Consider the following 18492-nt stretch of genomic DNA (forward strand, 5'->3'; position numbering starts at 1 on the left):
TAAATGATTCATTGTTAACTATACTTTAAAAGTTTACATGGGGGCTGGAGAGATGGCTCAGTGGTTAAGAACTCTGGCTGCTCTTTCAGAGGACCTGGGTTTAATTCCCAGCACACACATGGCAGCTTACAACTATCCATAACTGTTGTTCCAGGGGACCCAACACCCTTACATAGATATACATTCAATCAAAACACCAATGTACATAAAATAAAAATAAATAAATATAAAAAAAGAAAGGTTTACATGGTACAAATTAAAGTAACAGTGTATGGGTTAGATGCTGTGTTTAGATGTTATATTGATGTTAAACTTACAGCAAAAGATGTTATTACTTAAGCATGTAATGATTAAAATTTAAGGAATACAGTGAATTTAATGTATTTTAAACTCATTTACTTGTTCATTCATCTTTTGCCTGCAGATCCTAATAGCAACTATCACCCACCTTTTGCCAAGTACAGAAGCTTCATCATATGAAATGGACAAGAGGGTAAATTTAAAATTTTTGACGTTAAATATGTATTTTTCTTGAATATTTAAATTTAAGAGTTTAAAGGTACAAATATTTATATGATAACTCATCTATTATTTATATATCATCTTTATTTTAAATTAAAATAAAGTATAATATACTATAACGTTTTATTACTTAGGTATAAAAAGTTTATTTTATAGACTGGAGAGATGGTTCAGCAGTTAAGAGCACTTATTGCTATTCCAAAGGATGCAGGTTCAGTTCTCAGACTCATATAGAGGCTCACGGGAGTACCAGGGCATCCAGCTCCTTCTCCTCATGGCACCAGGCACACATGTGGTGAATAGACATAGATGTAGACAAAATATTTATGCACGTTAAATAAATAAAGTTTTAAACAAAGTTCATTCTAGTTTTAATTACATGGACATTTGACTGTCTTAAGATATCAGAGTAAGGAATCTTAGCAAACATTATGTTTACTTATAATGATTTTACTATAATCTGCCAGATTATGAAGTTGTTAGATATTCTGAAAAATTTATCACCTCTGGAGATAATCAGTATAGCTGTTATCAGTGGAAGGTAACGATATTTATAATAAATAGAGCATAGACTATATTAGAAGCATATTTCTTGTTTGTTGGTGGTGTTTTTTTTTTTTTTTTTTTCTTGTGTTTAGAGATGGGGTTTCTCTGTGTTGTCCTGGCTGTCCTGTAACTCGCTCTGTAGATCACGGTAACCTCGAACTTTGACAGCCACCTGCTTCTGCCTTTTGAATAGAAAGGATAAGAAGTTTGAGGATTGTATAAGTGTTTTAGACTTCTTAAAGGTTTTCATATATATTTTGGGCTGTCTTGGGGTTGGGACTCAAGTCTAAACAAAAAAATTTTTTTATATTTTCTGTACATCTTATATCTGAGGATAATTTATGCAATAATTTAGTGCACCTAAATTTGGTACATCCTGTCATATGATGATCAAGCGAGCTCAATCAGTCAACAGGTTCTCCAGGGCAGGAGCAAGGATTGAAAAGAAAAAAGACAATTAGACAACACTGTGAAGACCCCCAAACTCGGGAGACCCTTACTCAAGTCTCGGGAAATCACAGCCACCCAAAAATCACAAGACACCGTACCTGGTTTATTGGGGAGAGTTGGCTAGCCAACGGTCAAACTGCTCGTCCATGCAGGAACAGAATTTGACAAAAGGCCAGCAAGCTGAGGGGCTTTTTTATAGCATGAGGTGGGGAAAGGGAGGAATTTTCGTGCGGTTACACATGATTGGTTGCTTTACAAATTTTGAATATCAGCAGGCTGTAACACTGGGAAGACCTGGGGGGGGGGGTGCGGGGGGTGGGGGGGAGAGGTAACCAAGAACAGTGGAAAGTTAGCTAGTTCTTGGAACCACCCAGATGACTTGCATCTTTCTCTGTGGTCAGGAATGTGTCTTCCTGCTTTGGGCCTTCCCCACCCACAGGTGGGTTTTCTTCCCTGAGGCTTGAGGAATGTTACTCTTCCCGGAATGTATCCCAAGGCAGTGAAGGCCTGAAATCTTACATTTAGTTCTGCTTTCTAGAACTGGCATTCTTTTGCTCAGGTCTAGGGGTAAAGAAAAAGCCTGTATATATTTTATAAAATGGTCTTTATAATTTTTCACTCTACAACTGTAGCATGACCCCAGCCAGTTCTGAGGCTGAAGCAGGTTTATTTTTTCAGTCTGCTTTTGTACCACTTTAAGTACATGCAAAATGATAATATCAGTTCTGGGCCAAGAAACAAGCAAGGCAATAAATAAAATCTGGTAAACACTTTCTAGGGGCTAGTCTGGATGACCAAGACAAAAGGAATGCCACAGATGCCTCCTCTGAGCCTGTTCTGAGATTTGCATTAACCCAAATGTAAATGTTCTTAATCTGGGTCTATTTCCTGAGTCCTGGCCCAAAGTCAGATTCCAACCTTGAGCTTATTACTTCTTTTGTCCTGAATTCCCTCCAAGTGTCTAGAAGCAAGTGGCCACAAAAATGCTCTCCACAATATGAGATCAAGTTTGACTTTTCTACTTATAGAAATATGTTAGTACTCACAAAGTTTTGAATTTTTGAGGATTTTAGATTAGAGATTTTGTATTAAGGATGTTCAACTTATAATCTAATTTTAGTCAAGAATCTTTCATGTGTATAGTTGTGAAGACCCCCATACTCGGGAGACCCTTCCTCAAGTTTCAGGAAATCACGACCACCCAAAGATCACAAGAAACCATACCTGGATGCAATGTTTATTAGGGAAAAGAGCTGGAAGCCAGCGGTGTGACCACATACACGCGCAGGAGTACATACACCCCAACATCCAGTCCGTGGAGCGTTTTAAAGAGAAAAACCACAAACCAGGGGAGTGAGGCGGGGGTGAGGGGTTACCAAGGATACATAACATAAGAATAGCGAAACATTCCAGAGAAACCCACCCTGAATGGTTTACCATGTCACTGTGTCCCACCCTGTCATTTATCAACTATTTCAGATTAACTATCTTTACTTCTTCCTGCTATAGCCCCACCTAGGTGGCTTGCATCTTTTATCTGTGGTCAGGAATGCCTTCCTGCCTTGGGCCTCTTCCACCCGGAATGTGCCCCAGGGAAAGTGAAGGCCTGAAATCTTATTTTCAGTTCCGTGTTCTGGAATCTGCACTTTTCTGCTCAGGTCTAAGGCGAAAAATCTACACATATTTCATAAAATGGCCTTTATAATTTTTCACTCTACAGTTGCAGCATAAATTCAAAGCCCAGTTTGTAAACAATTTGTGAATAACTAATTTTCCTTTTTATATCATTGATGTGTTTATAAGAAGATAAAGAGAATGTATTCAATGGGGGTGTATGGTGAGGTATGGAGGAGGGGGATGTCTCAGTGGGCCAAGTGGCATCTCTTCCCCCTGAGGGACCAGCCACACACAGGTATAGTATAGAGTAGAGTTTATTCAGTGTGTGGGGAGGGGAGTGAAGAGGGTAGTAGAAGCAGAGAGAAGCAGAGAAAGGGGGAGAGAGTAGAGAAGTAGAGGCTGGCCATGAGCATGTGCAGAGAGGAGGTGAGGGGACAGAGGGATCAAAAGAGCAAGAGCAAGAGAGAGAGGAGGGGAAAAGCAGCCCCTTTTATAGTGGGCCAGGCCTGCCTGGCTGTTGCCAGGTAACTGTGGGGATGGAATGAATGCTGACAATCTTGTTTATGGATTCAGAGCTATTATGAAAAGTCTATATTACCAAATTTTCCCCTGCTTTCTTAATCCTTTTTATTAATCACAAAATATATGAATAGTGTTCTGTTGACACTAGTTAAGCAGAATTAAAAATGATATTTTCTACTCTAGTGGAATTTAAATATTAGAGGCACAAATGAGTTAAATGTTAACTATAAAAAGTTGAAGAGAGCCAACAAAATGGTTTACCAGTAAAGGTGCTGCTACCAGTCCTGATGCATTCAGTCCCCAGGACCTATGTTTTGGAAGAAAGGACTGATTCCTGCAAATTGTCCCTTGGCCTACTAACACTCACGTTCAGTGTCTGTCTCTCTCTCTCTCTCTCTCTCTCTCTCTCTCTCTCTCTCCCCCCCCCACCCCACATACAAGTCTCTAAATAAATAAAATATAAGTGAAAGTGGCTGCATTACAAGAGAGCCTAGCTTACAGGAGAAGCAATGATTAAGGGAGGAGAAGGATCTTCTCCATGATGAGCAGGGTGTTCTACACAGGACGAGGACTAGAGTTATTCTAAATAGAAGGAATGACGTTGTCACAGAGATGGAAAACAGAACAAAGTGTTTTGGGGAAATGTGACAGAATGCTAACAATCATCTTGTTTATGGAGTCAGAGCTATTATTAAAAATGTATACTTTTCCCCTGCTTTCTTAATCCTTTTTGTGAATCACAAAATATATGAATAGTGTTCTGTTGTAATACAGTTCCATATTCATAGAATGTGCTGTATATGGTTGATAATTGAGAAACATGAAATTGCAGAAATAGGAAATGGCTGGATTTTAAAGGCCTTTGAATATAGTAAGAAGAACCTTGGACTTTTGTGGAAAAGTCTTTCTTTGAAATTGCTTTTCTTAAAGTGTTTAATGTACAATGAAATAGGATAAATTTTGTGAAAAGTCACTTGAGAAACAATAATGAGTTACTTAAGTGGAATAAAAGTTGTTAAAACCAAAAAAAGGTCTCAACAATGATGATGATCTAAACCAAGGCTAAAGGAATGTAAATAACTATCCAGAAAGTGGATCTGTAACTAAGGAGAAATCCAGGGGACTGATGAGAAATACTGAAGAAAACTGTTTTCTGTGCTTTACCCTTTGAGAGTTCAGTCCAGATACCACCAGTGAAGCTATTTAGCGAACTCAAGGCCAAGAATAAAACTGTTGCCACTGTCAACACAAGAATAGTATTAAAATTGTAGGCATGTATGTGTTCACTTACAGAGAGACAGTTAAGATTGAATACAGAAGGTAGTGAGCAGGCAGAGGGGAGGTCAAGCAGGAGTGACTTCAGGGGCCAGTAGAAGAGACAGGAAGACAAACTCAGGAGAAACAGAATTAATCCCCTGAATGCTTTTCTGCTCATGCATTTTATCATTCACTCTTCCACTAATCAGCAGTAACAAGTGACAGCAGATTTAAGCTAGTATGGAAACTGTCATAATCCAGTCAATTACCTGAGGGAAAAATGTTTTTTCCAAAGTTTATCCAGGTCCCCCTTTTCACCTGGATGTACTTACCAACAGGGAATGATCATTCAACTTGACTTACTTCATCTTTCTCAAACTAGTAGCAGATTTCTCTGTAGTTTCAAATTCCTATTGTTTTCCTTGTCTGGCTTGCCTCTCAAGAGAATTAGCATTTGAGTGTTACCTAAATTCACTGGGTTTTCTTCACTGTTTTACATCCTTATACCTTTCATTTTCTTCCATCAAGATTTTGTGTGAAGCTTATATATTACACTTAGACGAGCACTAACTGAATTGTCTTATTTTATCTAGGAACCATGAATACTGTTAAGGCAGGCACAGTATAAAGACACATTTCTTATGTGTGCTAGTCCAATTACTTACAGTGGGTCTATATACCTTACTTAGCCATGGGCTTGTAAGAATATGAGTAAGCTCTGTATAAGCAAGGAATTTTAGATTTCTGAAAGAATTTATTGTATTGGTGACCATAACAATATAATTGTAATTTTAAACATATACAGAGGTAGAGGTTTGAAGGAGCTGGAGATAGAGCTTACCTGTAGAGCACTGGCCTACCATCCTAGCATGCAAGAAGTCCTCGGTTTGATCCTCACTCAGTACTGCCAGAAAAAGAAAAAAGAGAAAAGATCATTTAAATCATGGTTATCTTTAAAGAAAAAGAAGAAACAACCCTGTCACTATGCAGTTCATAGGAATTATTGCAACTTTAAATAAAACTAAACTTTTATCCCAACTGACAGAGAAAAGATTTAGGTTAAATTGCCCACATTTGTATAATTGTTACTACATATGAAACTGAAGAAAGGAACCTACCATTGGCAGATAGATTTTACTCTTTCTATTGACATCAATTCAGAACTTTGATTTCAATTCTAAGTTGGAACATTTAATTTCAGGGGTTTATTGGGGTTTGTTTTTTATGATGCTATAAATGGAACTCAGAGCCTCCTGCATTGGTAAGCAAGCACCCAGAGCCCATAATTTCATATTATAGGGAATTTTTAAGGAAAGTAGGAGGAGGTGTTAATATATAATTCACTTTATTTCTCCCTTTAATCCATACTTGATTTATCCTTCTGAGTGTACATACTACATATTACACATAGTGCATACAAACTTCATTATATTCTTCCTGAGATAACCGAAGTGCAGCTATCAACATTTAGGTGATAACATTGATCTGTTCATTGTAATGTAAGCTATAAATCTCACTTAGATTTCATTAGCTAACTCAGTAATGTCTTCGATAACAAAAGAATGGCCCAAACCTTGTATCCTGTTTATCAACATAGTGTTGCATTTTAAACTTTTTTATGGGCTGTTTTTTCTAACAATTGTTGGTTTACTAGAACAGTCATTTTTCTCATAGATATCATGTGGTGAGAGAGCTCCTCCAGCAAGACTGTGCCCTTAATCTTTCTCAAACAATTCCACCTTTGGGGGGAAATGTGTTTATAAAAGCCTTTGGGGGCCATTGTCATTCAAACCACCACAGATACTTTCTCTTTTACTTGGAGGTTTTTGGTTTTGTGAGGGTCCATTGGTTAGAATAGGATTAAACTTTGACTTGAAGAATTTATCTTTAAAGATGAGCAGATCCTTGCTGCTACCTGATTGCCACTTTCATATCACTAATTATTATTTAACATTAATTATGATTTTTAAATCTAATACATAAGATAATTTTATCTTAGGGTAAAAGTATAATAGATATCTATGATATCTATTATCTCAAAACTTAATGAAAGCTTTTATTTAGTAAAATGAGTAATGCTTTCTGACAGGATACTCAGTGAGGTGTTATACATTAGAAAAGGAAAATGGCAATGGCCAAAGAGGTGGCTCAGACTATAAAGTGCCTGACATGCAAGCATGAAGACCTCACTTCAGACCCCCAGCACAACATAAAAAGCCAGGCTGAGTGTACACACCAGTGATCGCAGTGCTGGGGAAGCAGGAGGATGCTAGGAGCTTGCTATCCAGCTAGTCTAGCTGAATCAGTGAACACTAGGTGTAGTGGGAGATTCTGTCTCAAATAATAAGATGAAGGGTAACTGAGAAAGACACCAAACATGCACACACATACATACGCAGGAAAGTTTAGATATGAGATGGATCTGTGGGTATAAGTATTTGTTACCAAGGCCAACAACCTAAGTTTAATCTGTAGAATCTACATGGTAGAAGGAGAAAGCCGACTCCCACAAGTTGTCCTCAGACCTCCACAAGCTTCATGGTACATCCACTCTCCACATACATACATAAAAATAAGAAATGAATGGGAATAATGGAAAGCAGGTATGATGCTAATATATGAGCAAAAACCTTATATCTTTATATAGTTAATTGAATACAGTTATATTACCTTTTTTATTTTATTTATTTATTTATTTATTTATTTTGAGCTCATGCTTAGGGTACCAAGCTTTGGATGCTTTTTCTCTGGACTATACTTTTTAACCTCAATGTATATACTTTTATAATTAATGAATTGTGTACCTATGCTGGTATTTATATTTGAAGTTATGATTTAGGTTCCTATAATAAATTCTAAAGCCCAAGAATAAGACATGGATTTATTGATTATTGATGATCCCTTATTGGAGGCCTGAAGATGACCCAGTGGATAACATGCTTGCTTAGCATTGACAAAGCCCTAGACTCAATCTCCAGCACTGCATAAACCTGGCATGTCGGTACAGATTTGTGGTCTCAGTACTTGGGAAGTGAAAGCAGGAAGATCAGTAATTCAAGGTTATTTATGGCTAATGTATTAGGTTTTTTTTCTTTTGTCTTTAATAAAATACTTGATAAATTTAATTTAAGGAAAGTATGAGACAGTCACACCATGTGTGTTGTTAAGGAGCAGAGAGTGAGGAATGGATGCTGTCTCCCTGCCTGCTTTCATTTTTTTTATTCAGTTTTGCATCCCAGTGCATGTAAAAGTACTACCCACATTTAAGGTATCTCATCTCCTTAACTTTCTCATCTATCTCATTTATTTATCATCTATCTCAGCTCCTTAACTTTCCTGCATGTATATATCTTTATCGAGATAGAAAGAGCAATTTGCAAATTCATTTGGAACAACAAAAAACCCAGGATAGCTAGAACTATTCTCAACAATAAAAGAACTGCTGGGGGAATCACCATCCCTGACCTCAAGCTGTACTACAGAGCAATAGTGATAAAAACTGCATGGTATTGGTACAGAGACAGGCAGGAAGATCAATGGAATAGAATTGAAGATCCAGAAATGAACCCACACACCTATGGTCACTTGATCTTTGACAAAGGAGCTAAAACCATCCAGTGAAAAAAGGACAGCATTTTCAGCAAATGGTGCTGGTTCAACTGGAGGTCAGTATGTAGAAGGATGCAAATCAATCCATTCTTATCCCCTTGTACAAAGCTCAAGTCCAAGTGGATAAAGGACCTTCACACAAAACCAGATACACTGAAACAAGTAGAAGAGAAGGTGGGGAAGACCCTCGAATACTTAGGCACAGGGGAAATGTTCCTGAACAGAACACCAATGGCTTATGCTCTAAGATCAAGAATTGACAAATGGGACCTCATAAAATTGCAAAGCTTCTATAAGGCTAAGGAGACTGTCAATAAGACAAAACGGCAACCAACAGATTGGGAAAAGATCATTACCAAGCCTATATCTGATAGAGGGCTAATATCCAATATATACAAAGAATTCAAGAAATTAGACTCCAGACAACCAAATAACCTATTAAAAATGGGGTACAGAGCTAAACAAAGAATTCTCAACTGAGAAAACTAGAATGGCCAAGAAGCACCTTAAGAAATACTTAACATCCTTAGTAACCAGGTAAATGGAAATCAAAACAACCCTGAGATACCACCTCACAGCAGTCAGAATGGCTAAGATCAAAAACTCAGATGATAGTAGATGCTGGCGAGGATGTGGAGAAAGAGGAACACTCCTTCATTGTTGGTGGGACTGCAAGCTGGTACAACCACTCTGGAAATCAGTCTGGAGGTTCCTCAGAAAATTGGACATAGCATTACTTGTGGATCCAGCTATACCACTCCTGGGCATATACCCGGAAGATGCTCTAACATATAACAAGGACATATGCTCCACTATGTTCATAGCAGCCTTATTTATAATAGCCAGAAGCTGGAAAGAACCCAGATGTCCTTCAACAGAGGAATGGATACAAAAAATGTGGTACATTTACACAATGGAGTATAACTCAGCTATTAAAAATAATGAATTCGAGAAATTCTTAGGCAAATGGATGGAACTAGAAATTATCATCCTGAGTGAGTTAACCCAATCACAAAAGAACACACATGGTATTTATTCACTGATAGTGGATGTTAGCACAAAAGCTAACATGTGAATAGCCAAGACTCAACTCACAGACCACATGAAGCTCATGAAGAAGGAAGACCAAGTGTGGATGCTTCAGTCCTACTTAGAAGGAGTAACAAAAATACTCAAGGGCGCAAATATGAAAACAAAGTGTGGGACAGAAACTGAAGGAGGGGCCATCTGGAGACCATTCCACCTGGGTATCCATCCCATGTACAGTCACCAAAGGTAGACACTGATGTGGATGGCTGGAAGTTCATGCTGACAAGAGCCTGATATAGCTGTCTCCTTAGAAGTCTGCCAAAGGCTGGACAATGCTCACAGCTAACCACTGATCTGATCAAGGGTCCTCCAATGGAGAAGCTAGAGAGAAGACTGAAGGAGTAGAAAGGGTTTGTGGCCCCATGGGGAGAGCAACAATACCAACCAACCAGAGCTCCCCAAGGTCTAAACCACCAGCCTGGGAGCACATAGGAAGGGACCCATGACTCCATCTGTACATGAAGGGGAGGATGGCCTTGTCGAGCATAGGTGGGAGAGGAGATTTTTGGTCCCATGAAGAATGAACACTGAGGGAGGAATTCGAGGGTGGGGAGGTGGGATGGGGGTAGGTGGAGGCACATTCTCATAGCAGCATAAGGAGGGGGGATGGGCTAGGAGGTCCCTGTGTGGTGGGGGAATGGTGGTAAGGGGATAAAATCTGAAATGTAAATATATCCAATAAAGTAAATTAAAAAAAAAAACTTTCCTGCATGTATATATCTATGGGTGTGTACATGCGTGTGCGCATGTATGCATGTTTATATGGAGGCCAGGGGTTCATGTTTGGTGTTTTTCTCAATTGTTTTCCACCCTATTATTTCGAGACAGAATCTCCCAATCCAATTTAGAAACTCTCACAGACATATAGGAATTTGTCTCCTTGGTGGTTCTAGATCCTAACAAGTTATTAGACCATCATCATAGCTGCTCCATTCTTGGCTACATGAGAGCCTTCCTTAGAAGAAGTAGATGGGGAAAGCTTTCTCTTATAAATTTTCACTGATAATCATTTTATTGTTATTTGTTACAGTTGGTTGTCTCATTACTTCTTTGCCTTCTGGACTGGATCATGGCCTTACCTTTAAAGACACTACTCCAACCAGTCCATGCTACAGGAACAGAAAATGATAAGACAGAAAAATCTGTCCTCAACTGCATTTATAAGGTATATCTTCTTGCTTATGTAGTATTTATTTTATAACCAAGTATTTTTAAAACTACTGGAATAACATTCAGTATATAGTAACATTTCTGAGTATAACATTTTCATTGTTTAAAACTAGATATTTTCTAAAATACATAGACATTGCTTAAAGAACCTAAATGTAATTTATAAGTACTTCTTACAAGACAACCTTTTTGTTCCATTACACAAGTTTGAGAGGGGTTAAATTTGGGGAATATGAAAGCTATTGGTTACATTTCATTCATCTTTTTATGAGATAATAAATATTACCTTCATTAAAGAGCTAAGTTTTAAAATATTTAAGTTTTTCTCAAGCTTTTATGTTACCAGTGACTTTGTATTATGTTCATATTTCCTTTCCCCCCTAGGTATTACATGGGTGTGTATATGGAGCGCAAAGTTTTAGCAATCCAAAGTACTTTCCAATAAGCCTTTCTGATTTGGCATCTGTAGATTATGATCCTTTTATGCATTTGGAAAGTCTGAAAGAACCTGAGCCTCTACACTCTCCTGATTCAGAACGGTCTTCTAAACTGCAGCCTGTGACAGAAGGTAATGGGAGTTTTCCTCAAGACAATGGCTGGCTTCTGGCAAGGTGTAATCTAAGGCCATGCATGAAAACAGGTTTCTAGCTATAGTTGTGTACCTAGCCATGTATTTACCTATCATGAGTTACTTTTCAGTTTAAGAAATAACAATTACTAATTTTGTGTATTGCAATATTCCCTTTATACTCTGGCTAAATTATTTCTAAGATCATTTTATTTCATAGTATTTTATTTCATAGTATTTTTGTACATTAAGAGAATTTTGAAGTCTGACAGACTTGGTAGTGACTTTCTAGTCCCCATTTATAAAATACAGATAATAGTATTAGTTCCAGAATGGATTATTTTGAGTACTAACTGAGATTATATATGTAAATCCCTTTGCACAACTCTTAGTACTTAGTGAGTTCAGCCTTCAACAACATTTTGTAAAATGTTTTATATTTGATTTGTGTAAGTGTATATGCACAGAGGACAACTTTTAGGAGTCAATACTCTCCTGTCACGTGTCCAGGTAAAACTCAAGTTATCAAGCTTGCCACAAGTGCCTTTCCCATCTGAGCTATCTCACTGTTCCCTTTTGAAAATACTCTTAAAGAAGCTTGACTATTTAAAGAAAGAGGAAAAAAAGGAAGGAAAAAGAAAATGCAATGTTTCTTTTTAAAAAAAAAAAAAAATTATTTTATGTATGAGTACACTGTTGCTGTCTTCAAACACACCAGAAGAGGGCATCAGATCCCATTACAGATGGTTGTGAGTCACCATGTGGTTGCTGGGAATTGAACTGAAGACCTCCAGAGGAGCAGCTGGTGCTCTTAACTGCTGAGCCACCTCTCCATAATGTTTCTTAAAGTAGGTAAACTAAAGGCTCAAAGGGATTTTAAGTGTGAACTGAGTTGAATTTACTTAAAATCTGAGAAGGAAATAAGTGAGTTGGGTATTATTTAAAGAATTTAAGTTTCTGAAGGAATATACTGGAACTCATAAGTGCTAGGATTCGCCCTTCATTTGGGACTAGGAGGGAAAGGAAAATGAAAGTGAAAAATAAACTATCAAAAACTTTTGGTTATACCAATCATCATTTAGTAAAGTAAGTTTGACAGAAATTCAAAGGAACTATGAATATTTGAGTATTGGTTTGTGGCTTACATCTGGGAAAAGTAAAGAAGTTACTTTTTAGGAGTGACTAATAACTAGAGTGACTTAGTGATCCTAAGAGGAAAGCAGTAGTTCACAGTTTAGCTCACATTAGACTATGAATACTCCTGTGGGGCTGCAATCCCCTTCAGCTTCTTCAGTCCTTCCCCTAACTCTTCCACTGGGGTCTCAGTGCTCAGTCCAAAGGTTGGCTGCAAGCATCCACATCTGTATCAATAAGGCAAAGCCTCTAAGGGGACAGCTATATCAGAGTCCTGTCAGCAAGCACTTCTTGGCATCAATAATAGTGTCTGGGTTTGGTGTCTGCAGATGGGATGGATCCCCAGGTGGGGCAGTCTCTGGATGGCCTTTCCTTCGGTCTCTGCTCCACACTTTGTCTCTGTATTTCCTCAACCAACCAGATCCCCCAGAGCTCCCAAGGACTAAATCACCAACCAAAGGGGGATGGCCTTATCTGGCATCATTGAGAGGGGAGAGGCCCTTGGTCCTGTGAAGGTTCGATGCCCCAATGTAGGGGAATGCTAGGGTGTTAAGGCAAGAGTGATGGGGGGGGGAGTGGAGAACACTCATAGAGGCAGAGTGGAGGGAGGTGGGATAGGAGGTTTGTGGAGGGGAAACTGGGAAGGGGGATAATATTTTAAATAACCAATAAAAAATTTAACAAAAGAGTATGGATACTGGAGTTTCATTGGAAGTTTGATGACCTGTCTAAGATTGCTGGGGTTTCCAAGGGTCTGCATGTGAATAGTTGGCAGCAGTGGTTGAGAACTGAGACTTGGCATACTACGTCAGTGGCTCCTACAGGGGCATTTTAAAGAGTAGAATTTCTTCCAATACATTTTACAAGGAAGCCCAATCCTAGAGAGCTCCCCTTTCCAGAGGCTCCTCCAAGGACCCCTAAAAGCACAATTGGAGAACCATCAGACTAGGAGGTTGTGGTTAAAGAATAGGCTATGAAGAAAAAGCTGGATTTTCCAACATAGGAAGACTAGTTACAATGATTAGAAGAGTTAAGGTGTCACACTAATAATGGATTGATAACATACATAAAACTGAAGTATGAATTTAGGAGTCAAGGAAATTGGCTATAGCTTTGAGTTGAATATAATTGAATGTAACTTGCTAACTTGTCTGTAGCACAAGTACACTTAATAGGAATATAAGAATTTAATTAGTACTTAGTTCTGAAAAACATTCTGGGCAAAGTAATAGGATAAAGAAATTAGACAATAATTGATAGTAATGAAAAACTCTTTAGATATCAGTGTTTACTTAATGTAATATAAAAATATGGTTGTTCTTTTTATTATTCCAAGGTAACATTCTAAGACAGTATATTTTTATTCAGAATAATAAAGTTTACTTATATATAACATTTTTTATTACTTTTTAAAATATGTAGACTGTCTGTGGACACAACATGTGTTTGGAAGTGACAGAACAGCTCACGGGAGTCAGCTTTGTACTTTCACTGTGTGGTTCTGAGTGTAGAACTCAAGTCACCAGGCTTGGTGGCAATTGTCTTTACCTGCTGAGTGCTCCCCTGACCCCCTGGAGTTTCAATGTATTTCATATAAACTTCAGTATAGAGTATAATAAGTAAAGGAAAAGATATTTAAAGATAAGCTTTTAAATACCAAATACTCTGTATTCTGTCTGTGTCAAGTTGTTCCTTTTGAGCTTCCTCAAAGATAGTGAGGACCACATAAATTCAGAATGGGTTAGGAACAACATGATGTTTCAATAGGTGATATTACTTTACTCTGGTCTGTAGTGACTACATGCTGTGGGGTTTGCTTGCGTTTGGGGAGAGGGGTGTTGTAGATGGGTTTGTTGAGGTATTTTTTCATTTTTTTTTTAAAGGCAAAAATGACTGATGATTGTGTCCTTGTCTAAGACATGCTTCATTGTCTTCAAGTACTGTTTTGGCCAATGAGGTCTAAACATAGAGTGCCCATAATCAGCTCAGTATTGGATTGAAAAGTGAATTGAAAACTATTGGCAGGAATGGCTGTAATTATTAAATTTACTGCAGAACAAGGGAAGGTAGTAAAGTTGGCTTTTTGTCAAATGGCAGTAGTTTTATTAGCAAAAAAAAAATCTTCATTTGCTGGGCAAGAGTGAAAAGAGGCATCAAAGACCCATTCTGTAGTAATTATAGTTTCACCTATACATATTATGCAAAGCTAATATTTAAAGCATTTGCCAAAATTAACTTCCTCTGTATGTCTTTTACAGCACAGCGAATTGTAGCAGCTTTTTATGGCTTGCTGCTTTTGTATGCCATAATAATCTGTAATTATGGGTTTTCCGCAAATGATGTAGGATTTGTTTAGAGTGGCAATCTGAAAAGCTGACCCTGGCTAGCTAGATGTGTTTAATGAATGCTAGTTATAAATGCCTTAGAAACATTGGTGTCTTCACTTTGCATTTTGTCACCAGACTCATTATTTTAGAATTTCATTTTAATTTTTAATTTTTAAACTAGAGAATCTTTCTCTTTTTTCTCTTAGGAGGTAAATATGAAAGAAATATTTTCTTTAGTTTGCTGCTCAAAATTCTAAATAAATCTAATCACCCAATTAACAAGTTAAGAAATTTTGATTTTTTCCTATATATTCATATATCCTGAATTTAGAGAAGCAACTGAGAAATGATTTTGCTCATATCTACATTTGTAATGTATTCTGTATTTTCAGTGTTAATAATTATATCAGATTGCAGCAGCTTTTTACAGCTTGCTATTTCTGTATGCTGCTAAAGTCAGGTAGCAGAGCTAGGCCTTACTGTGTATTCAGGTCAGCCTTGAGCTCCTGCAGATGATCCGGCCTCAGCCTACCCATGTACAGTTACAGAAGTTCATCTCCGTGTCCAGCTCCACAAGCTCTTTTAAACTGAATTCTTACTGTTGCATCCTCTGGGAAGACGATGTGTAGTGTAGACAAATGCCTGGGCTTGGGGGTTTGTATTGTACAGCATGAGCTGGGCCATTCTTGGGGTTTCTTTATAAGAAAGTTCAAAGGGGAAATTTCTAAAAGATATATTCCTTGTAATGCTATTAAAATTGAATAGTTTATATTTATTCTGAGCTTCATACAAAAGAGCTTTTAACTCATTTCTACATGTAAGTCTAGGCTGTTCTTACAGTAGTGGGATTTAAGGAGTTTGTTGTGAGAAAGCCAAACCCAAAGTGTTTTCTGTGAATCTCTTTTTGTGATTACATTGTTAAACTATGCTCTCTTCTTTCTTCATATTGTAAACTTTTATGTTCTGTATAGAAGAGTCATTGTTTAAAAGAAGTGAGTCGCCTGTTTAAACATATCACTCACCAGGAAAAAGTACAGGAAAAGAATAGAAATTTTTTTACTGCATCAAAAAAATGTCAGTTTTACCAGGCATGATGGCACATGGTTTAATCCCAGAACTCAGGAGGCAGAGGCAGGTAGATGGATCTCCTAAGTTAGAGGCTGTCCTGGTCTACAGTGTGAGTTCCAGGGCTACCACCAAGTCCACACAGAGAAACCTTGTCTCAAACAAACAAAGGTAGTTTTAATTTTTCATTGCCATTTGAAACATAACTTACTCATATTTAGGTGAACTTTTCCTGTGTGCCCTAGCTGGTTATTCAGTAAGTTGCCCTAAATAATGCCCAATTTGAAGATTCTGTGCACAGAAAATATAAGTTTAAAATTCATTGTTTTCATTTGTCACAAAGAAAAGGGCACTTTACGAAAAAGTGAATTGTATAAATTAAATACTGACGCGTAAGACAAAAGATAGCTGGTAAATCACTTAGTTTTCTGAACCATTTGTCCTCATGTATAAGATGAACTGCCATACCTACTCAGTAACCATTAGGGAATGGACAGCAGACATTAGATTGGGGCCAGTCCCATTTCTCATCATCTAGTTACACAGTTTGAAAAGTGAAAGTAAATTAAGATGAACTATTTAATGTTATAATCTGGTATTAAATGTCTGGTTTTCAAAACTAGCATAAACACACTTTTAAGAACAGCTTCCTGTTTATTTATATATGTACACATAAAACTGATCAACTATGGAAGATTAACTTTTTATATTAACCTTTTAAAAATCAAAAGACTACTAACGACAACTGTCCATGTTAAGATTTAGAGATCATATGGTGATCAGAGAACCTGATTGCTTGCTCATCTTTCTAGCCATACCCATGACATAGTTTTCAGTTTTGAGGGCTAAAACCTTAAAATTATAACACACTAGACTCTTTTCTCTTTAAGAAATTATGCCAGCAGTGCACAAGCCAGTTTTTAAAAGGTTTGTTGAAATACAATTTACATAAAATAAATGCCTTTTTACACAAAATAAAGCAGGTTTTCCATATAGTCAGTGTTTCAGTAGTATCAAAATAATATACATTTTACCAAACATCATCAGGCTAAACATCTAAAATTGGAGACTTTGCTGAGGCTATACTCAGTAGTGAAATACTTGTATAGTGTGTGTGAGGCCTTTTGCTGAAGCCCTGAGTTCAATCCCAGTACCGTTCCCTACACCCAAAAAGAAAGTTTAATAGTATGTAAATCAGAACTTTTAAAAATCTTCGTTCTGAAAATTTTACATTTGTTTTGATAGGTAGGTCCTAGTTTTCCCAACTGGTTAACTTTCAGAAAAAAATATTATATAATGTAATACATGTATAGTTATATGTATGTGTGTATATAATACATTGTGTTATGTGTGTATATATATATGTATAATATATATAATACATTGTATATAGTGTATAATGTATATGTTATATATTTTATGACATATACATTGTATTATGTAGTTATATATGTATCATTGTGTGTGTGTGTATATATATATCACAAAGACAAGATTATTTTCTAACAGTAGTAGAATAGGGAATATGGTCATTCTGTAACTGTCTAAATCTAAGTAGAGGCAAGAACACTGACTCCTCCCCACCCTTCTCATAACAAAGCATCCTCTTCTGGCATGAAGTACATCCTTCCCCGTGACAGCTCTCTTCCTACTTTTAAATTGAAAATATCAAGAAAACAATCAGTTATCTCCCTAACACCATTCAGTCCAAGAGTGACCTTTACATTAGCCGTCCTTAGAGTTGCAGCAGCAGTTATTAGGCTTTCATCATTGTTTGAGTGATTGTTTTGTATTGTTTTTATATAGTTGCCCCAGTATCACGTTGACCACTCTGTTGGCACTCACACAGCTGGAAGTGATGACTACACAAGGCACCTGACTTCTAGGAGCGCCCCATCCCACTCCCCCTCTGGGGAACTTCACCTGAGCATGGACTCAAATCTATGAATGCATTTACTTAGACAAATCTCCATGTTTCCCTCTGAAAATGATAAAGCACATGTGTGTGCACCCCACAGCCCAACGTTTTAGCAGTTGACTTTGCCAAGTGATTGTCCAGCTTTTCTCCTTCACTCTTTCTGTTGCTTTTCTTTTCTTCTCCTCTCTTAGTTACTTTTCTATTGCTGTGATCAACTGTCATGACCAGTGCAGCTTACACAAGGAAGGGTTTATTTGAACTTAGAGTTTCAGGATTGGATCCCATGACTGTCATGGCAGGGAACATGGTGCAGACAGCAGAATGCTAGAGCAGAGCTAAGAGCTAACTTCAAATGGCATTTGGAAGCCCATCTCCAGTGACATATTTCCTCTAGCAAGACCACAACTCCTAGTCCTCCCCAAACAACCTCTAACTGGGGACCAAGTATTCAGATGTCCAAGTCTTATGGGACATCTCACTCAAGCCACTCCATCACCCCTCTTCAGATTCTAATGTAAGGCATCTTGCCTTTCTAGACCTCTCAAACTGCTATGTTGTTTCAGTTTTCTTAATTTACTCTTTCATATAGTCTTTCATATATTCTTTCATATTCATGCTTATATGGATGTGCTTAGCTAGTTTCCTTAATACAATGGATAGGGAAGGAAAAAGTGCTTTTCATGTACTTTCACACTAAA

General features: G+C 37.4%; 1 protein-coding gene across 7 annotated transcripts in view; it reads left to right on the forward strand.

Moving 5' to 3' along the window:
* The window catches only part of Ralgapa1 (Ral GTPase activating protein catalytic subunit alpha 1), a 210746-nt gene that overhangs the window by 119827 nt on the left and 72427 nt on the right, over positions 1-18492 (forward strand). For all 7 annotated transcript variants that reach the window (XR_013113153.1, XM_034514151.2, XM_034514149.2 and 4 more), the window contains 3 exons: positions 425-493; positions 10643-10777; positions 11167-11350. Coding sequence is in view for 6 of the 7 variants with exons in the window: in XM_034514151.2 (XP_034370042.1) it covers positions 425-493; positions 10643-10777; positions 11167-11350 (388 nt within the window). In the remaining variant the exon portion in view is untranslated. The remainder of the gene's footprint in view (positions 1-424; positions 494-10642; positions 10778-11166; positions 11351-18492) is intronic.

This window comes from Arvicanthis niloticus, chromosome 11 (genome assembly GCF_011762505.2).
Source record: "Arvicanthis niloticus isolate mArvNil1 chromosome 11, mArvNil1.pat.X, whole genome shotgun sequence".
In the NCBI taxonomy this organism is placed as follows: Eukaryota; Metazoa; Chordata; class Mammalia; order Rodentia; family Muridae; genus Arvicanthis; species Arvicanthis niloticus.